Source organism: Camellia sinensis, chromosome 7 (genome assembly GCF_055761805.1).
Source record: "Camellia sinensis isolate YWXY chromosome 7, ASM5576180v1, whole genome shotgun sequence".
Lineage (NCBI taxonomy): Eukaryota > Viridiplantae > Streptophyta > Magnoliopsida > Ericales > Theaceae > Camellia > Camellia sinensis.
This window is the reverse complement of record NC_138967.1, coordinates 29,106,736-29,113,422: the sequence shown is the minus strand read 5'-3', so window position 1 is coordinate 29,113,422 and position 6,687 is coordinate 29,106,736. Positions and strand designations below refer to the sequence as shown.

At 32.2% G+C, this 6,687-nt stretch overlaps 1 protein-coding gene and 1 long non-coding RNA gene across 2 annotated transcripts; both read left to right on the top strand.

Moving 5' to 3' along the window:
• Positions 1–2,138: 2,138 nt before the first annotated feature.
• On the top strand, positions 2,139–2,936 carry LOC145795697 (uncharacterized). The gene is made up of 2 exons (XM_082880564.1): positions 2,139–2,325; positions 2,452–2,936. The coding sequence occupies exons 1-2, from the start codon at positions 2,139–2,141 to the stop codon at positions 2,934–2,936; spliced, it is 672 nt and encodes a 223-aa protein (XP_082736690.1).
• A 215-nt stretch (positions 2,937–3,151) lies between these two features.
• On the top strand, positions 3,152–4,046 carry LOC145794622 (uncharacterized). Its single transcript, XR_014334546.1, has 2 exons — positions 3,152–3,408; positions 3,483–4,046. It is a non-coding gene; the product is annotated as an uncharacterized LOC145794622 (long non-coding RNA).
• Positions 4,047–6,687: the final 2,641 nt, after the last annotated feature.

Genomic DNA, 6,687 nt, shown 5'->3' with positions numbered 1-6,687 from the left:
ACTGATGGCCATCATTACTGTTCGGTCTTTTAAGACCTACTGTTACTGTTATGCTAATGGATGTACCACATATGACTGTTTACTGTACTGAGCAACTGAATTACTGATTGAAATGAACTGTTTTCATTACTGTAAGGACATTCATTCTAAACCCCTTTACGCTTTATGTTATTCACTGGGCTTTAGCTCACTGCTCATATATATATGTAGGTGTACAGACACCAGACCGCAGCTAGAGGCGTCAGGGTTACTCCAGTTTTGTCCAGCCAGCCTCTGTGCCTCACCGCGAGGTTCCGAACCTAACGTGTTAGGGCTTAGGGGTGTTTTACAATTCCCCCTTCTGTACTGTTTCACTGTTTTGTATAGACGGAATGTTTTCTGTACTGTTTTGTAGGGTTGAGTCCCTAGTCTGAATGATTGTAAATATTGCACATTGTTCTGTACTGTTTATGTATGAATGTGTGAAAAGTCTTTTTCATATAGACTGTCACAGCTCATTGGACATTGTTTAATTACTGTATTGGCTTCCGCCAGGCCCTGTACTCTGTTTTACTGTATTTCTGTTCTGCAGGCCTTCGGTAATCTCGGATTACTGGCCGGTTACGGTGCTAAACCCATAGGGCCGGGTTTGGGTCGTGACACATTCCCATTAAACTATCATTATAATTAATAAAACAAGCATCACTTAAATATAATAAAACAGAAGTGTTTTTCCCTTGAGGAGTTAATGAGTTTATTCCAACTTGAATTAATCCTAAATGAATGAAATTATGACCAGATTTTAAATGTCGTTTAATAGTATTAGCATCAAATAATTGACATGTTTCTCTAGGTTTTTCTAAAGCATAAACTTGTTCTAAAGTTTTAACATGCAAATTAACTTTGAAGGTATTTTGCAGAAAAGTAGTTTTATAAATTTCTTTAACAGACAATTTTGGTATATTCCAACTTAAATCAATTTTATCATTTTGTATTTCTACTTCTTCTTCATTAATGACTAATGCTTGATTAGATATGGAGGGCAAGGTTGTTGACCGAGAGCTGACAGAAAAGTTGCTTCTAAATAATCGACTCATGGTTTTGTTAATTAATCTCTTTTACATGAATCTTAATACATTGTCTAAATTTATCATGTTTTCACGTACTCTGGCTTCACACATAACTATTTCGGTTGACCCTTAAATTTCAATACTGCCTAACCAAAGGACTTACCAAGGATTGGGACGAAGACTAGGTGGCTAGTTCCAAAGTGGAAGAACAGATATAATTTTGGACAGATTAAGACGACTGAAATCAGATTAACAGACAAAATAGAGAACGATTAGGAAGAAATTAACAGACAATCAGCAATCAATATCGCCTTGATTAAATATATATATATATATGTAATCACACTTATTTAAAAAGTAGTAATGTATATATAATCACACTTTAATTAGAATGTGTGATTAAAATATATATATATATATATATATATATATATAATCACACTCATTTAAAAAGTGTGATTAAAAAGTAGTAATGTATATATAATCACACTTTAATTAGAAGGTGTGTTTAAAAAATATATAAATAATCACACTTTAATTAGAATGTATGATTAAAATATATATATATATATATATATAATCACAGTTATTTAAAAAGTGTGATTAAAAAGTAGTAGTGTATATATAATCACACTTTAATTAGAAGGTGTAATTAAAAATATATATATAATCACACTTAATTGAAAAGTGACATAAAAAATAAATATTATCACACTCAATCAAATTAAGTGTGATTAAAATATCAATATAATTTTTTTTTTATCACACTTTCAATAAAAAGTGAGATTTTTTTTTTTTTTTGGTCAAAGTGTGATCTTTAACTATTTTTGTAGTAGTGTAGAGAAAATCAAGTTTGACTATAATTGTAAGGTGTCTTCTAGTCAAGTTTATAGAGCAAGAGCCAAGGCACTTAAAAGGATCAATGGGGATGTATCAGATCAATTTGGTAAAATATGGGACTATTGTGAAGAAGTGGAGAAGTAATCCAGGCACCACAATCTTTGTAGACTTAAAGCCTTCAATTAAAGGGGGGAGGACGATATGTTTAACAAAATTTATATTTGTTTTGAAGCATGCAAGAGGGGATTCATGGAGGGATGTAGGCCTGTAATTGGACTTGATGGGTGTCACTTGAAGGGGCCACATGGGGGCCAATGGCTCGCAGCTATTGGCATTGATGCCAATAACCAAATTTTTCCTATTGCATATGGCATTGTTGAGGTGGAGTGCATCAGTAACTGGAAGTGGTTTATTCAAAGTTTGATCCAAGATGTTGGTATAATAGAGCAACAAAAGTGGACCTTAATTACATACAAGCAGGAGGTAAGTTTTGTACTTGTTTTGTTTACATAACACACTTTGACATAATAGATTTTGAGATTTGTTTCATGTTTTATACAAGGGTTAGAGGTTGCAATTGCAAAGTTACTACCAGGAGTGGAACATAGGCATTGTTTTAGGCATTTGCACAACAACTTCAAAGGTGCTGGTCACACCGCACTGAAAGATAGGATGTGGGATATAGCAAAGGCAAGTCATATGGGTAGGTTTCAAGCTCTTATAGAAGAGCTTCAAGATTATGATGAAGAGGCTTTGAAGTGGTTGGCTAAGAAGCCACCAATGTATTGGTGCAGGTCACACGTTAGGACATTGACTAAGTGTGACATGTTATGCAATAACTTGTGTGAGTCCTTTAATGCTAAAATAGTTCATGCTAGCGGAATGCCTATTTTAACAATGTTGGAGAGAATTAGAGTTTATTTGATGGAAATGATGAGAATGAAGAGAGAATTGGCTATGAAGTGGAATGATGATATTGGGCCTAAAATTCGTAAGATTTTAGAGAAGAACAAACTTATCCAACTCCTACATTCCTTCATTGGCTAGTCAAAGAATGTTTGAAGTAAGAGGGATTTTTGGGGACCAATTTGTGGTTGATTTGGATACTAAAACTTGTTCATGTAGGAGATGGGATCTGACTAGGATCCTATGTGCACATACAGTGGCAGTAATGTGGAATTGTTATAAGGAACCATAAGCTTTTGTGGATCATTGGTATAGAAAGGATACATACTTGAGAGCACATAACCACATTATATATCCAATGAATGAGCAAGACATGTGGGTCAAAATAGGTCTTCCAAAAATCAAGCCACTTAAGTATTCTAGAAAGCCTGGAAGGCCAACAAAGATTAGGATAAGAGAACCAGATAAGCAACCCAAGTAGCCTACCAAGTTGAGGAAATACCAAACATCATTGAAATGCACAAAGTGTGGGAACTCAGGTCACAACAAGAGAACATGCAAATCTGAAACAAGTGTACAAGGGGAAAGTAGAAAAAGGAATACCAGAGACAAGGTATAATATTTTCTAACATGGTTCAATATTTTCTAACATTGTCTAATATTTTTTAACAATTGGTTTATGTGAAGCAACAATGCGAGCAACAAACAAACAATTCACAACAGAGCTCAATCAGCTCTAACATCAATTTAACTGCACCAGGTTTTATGCAAGCATCATCACCTAAAGTTAGAAGGCATGCAACTGTCAGAGGTTCTACATCAGTAAGAGGATCTGCAACAATTAGAGGCCCAACTCCATTGAGAGGACCTGCTCCAATTAGAGGCTTTGCTTCAACATTAGTTAGAGATCTTGCTCCTACATCGTTTGGGGGTCCATCTCATACACAATTTAGAGCACCTGCAACAGGGTTACCAATGAGGACTACACAACCCATGCCACCCTTAAGACCTCCTATTATTGGAAGAATGTATATTGTCAATGGGCAATGCCAGTGGGGACCCTAGATCCAATCAGCCATGATTTGTTTGTTTTCTTTACTTAGCTCTTTTAGATTGGGATATATTTTAAGGCTTAGTACTTTGTTTGGAATTGGGTAGCTTTTTTTTTTAGACAAACAGTGGCATAATTTATTGTGTTTATGATTTGCATGACACGCTAGAGATATGGATATGATTAGTTTTGATCTTCCATTCCAGTTATTAAATTCTATTTTTTTTTTAAATTTTTTGCATCTTTAGTGAATTTTTTAAAATTTTATTCACAAATATTTAAATTTTGTGCATTTAAATATTTTAAAATTATTAGAATTTTTTTTTTAAAAATACATAATTTGACCTTATATAAATAAGATGGCCCTTAGTTTTGGCGGGAAAAATTCTCTCCAGACGTTGGTGTAATTTAATAAAGATCATATAGTTAAAGGGTTAATATGGGAAACATCCTAAACTTAAGGGTCCAAAATGGGAAAAGAAACTTAAATTTTGAAATTGACATGGAGTTGATGTGTTGTTGACATGGCAAATTCTGTTAATTTTTTGGATGGAAGTTAGTCTAGGAGTAAACTAGAGAGGATTTCAAACATGAAGTGCCAAAGTGGAAAAAATAAAACTTAAAGGGCTAAAGTGAGAAACGGGTGAAACTTATCCAATTTACATATTATGAAATTTTTTATTCCAATTATAGGCTATTTTGAGAAGATGATTAAAAATTAATTTTTTAATTTTTTTGAATTTCTTTTTTTTTTAATATATAAAAAATATGAGAGATGATATGACCTAAAATAGGTTAAAAGTTAAAAGATGACTTTTAATCAAATTCTCAAAATACCCCTGTATAATAGAGAAGTTCATTTTCTCTTCTATTTTATTCTGTGGTAGGCAAGTGTTGTATTTTTCTTAGTTAAAAAAAAAAGTGTTGTATTTTTCTTGGCTGACAAGTTTAGTGTCCTTTTTATTTTTATTTTTTTGTTTCTAAGAAAATGGAGAAAATTTGTTTTCAAGTTATTTTTGGATTTCTTCTTTACAGCAACATATATTTTAGAAAAGAAAACAATATATAGGTACTTTTTTTTTTCTTTTTTAACATATTACTTTATACATTCTCCTACATGGTGTGGGGTTCACACTCTGTGTGTGAGAGTTCCACACCAGAGTGCCTTGAAAAAAAGTGTAGAAAAATTAAGAAATAATTGCTCTGCAATTCACAAAAGTGGAATGCCACAATTTGTCCACGCTGGCCCCACTCATAACCCACTTTCATGATCTGAACCGTTAATTTATAAAACTTGTTGAGTAAATATCTATATTAAAAAATTAAATTAATCGAATATTACTAATTATACAATTGAATTAGATTTTTCTCCGAAAAATAAATGGCATATATCATTTTCAAAATTGACTGTTTATTTTTTCAGAAGAAAAGGCGATTTGATCGTGAGGCTATTGATATTCGATTAATTACTATTGAAGTTGAATCTGTTAATTACTTTTGAAGTTGAAATCAATCTTATATTATATTGAATCTAGAAATTGAAATTGAATCTGGCCTTGTTTGGGAACAGACTTTTTTAGTAATTTTTTGAATTTTTAACTAAAATATGATGTAAAAAAATTAGTATGTTTGGGATGACTTTTTGATTTTTTGAGAAAAGGTGTGTAAAAAGTAGAGAGAAAATAGAATATTTGACTTTTTTGTATAGATTATTAACTTTTTAATTTTTTTAATGATTTTTTGACTTTTTGGCTAAAAAAGTCACTTGCCAAATGAAGCCTGAAAATTGAAAAAAATCTAATCCGTAAACTGCCCGCACATTCGCGAATCTTATCGGCACAAATTGCAACCTGTGCTGCGGGCAGTTACCGGTTGAATTTTTCCTAAATTACATACATATCGGTGGGTTCAAACCGATTCACAAACTATCTAAAATCGAACCGCAAACACTCCTAAATAGAATGATCACAAAGAAATAAAATAAAATACACTGTTACAATGAAACAATTATAATGGTGAGATACATACCATTTCTTAATATTTTCCCACACCTCTCATAATTTTATTGTTCTTAACCCCACACCGCCACAAAGATACACTGCTATCGTTACGAGTCCAGATCCCCTCCTTGAGCCCCCTCCTTCATTCCCTCCTTACAGGGGCCTTCGGGTCCACTTTGAGGCCCAGTTTTGATAATCCGAATCGTTCATATTTTTAGATTTATTCAGTATATTATACCTGTAAAAAATTAAGTTGATCGGATATCAGAAAGTATGCGTTCAGAAAATTGAGACTACAAACTATTTTTTAATAAACAGTTTTCCGAACACATACTTTATGATATTCGATCAACTTGATTTTTTACAGGTATGATATACTGAATAAATCTAAAAATATGAACGGTTCGGATTATCAAAACTGTGCCTCAAAGTGGACCCGAAGGCCCCTGCAAGGAGAGAATGAAGGAGGGGCTCAAGGGGAGGATCCCAATTCTATCGTTACATCTTTGTTGGCCAATCCAATAGATTCTCAAGAATAATTTTTTTCTTTTTATAGAAGAGTATGAACATATTTGTCTACCAGATTAGATTAGATGAGATTGTTAGTAAGAGAATAATTAGGGAAAAAATTATTAATATGGGAATTGTTAGTGAAGGAATTAAATAAAAATGTATTTATTTTGATAATAATGTGGGAGATGATTAGTAATAGAATTGTTAAATTATTTTTATATAAAATAAATAAAAAATTTATTTCTATATTAAAAAAAAACTAAAATAAATATTAAAATAAACAGGTGCACTTGATAAAAGAATAAAATTAAAAAAATGATGTTTTTAT

Bases quoted from the DNA above. Each gene is read 5' to 3' on its own strand.
- LOC145795697 (XM_082880564.1), top strand. From the start codon at position 2,139: ATGGAGGGATGTAGGCCTGTAATTGGACTTGATGGGTGTCACTTGAAG. The intron at 2,326-2,451 runs GTATAATAGAGC...GTTTTATACAAG, and splicing joins AAGTTTGATCCAAGATGTTG to GGTTAGAGGTTGCAATTGCA.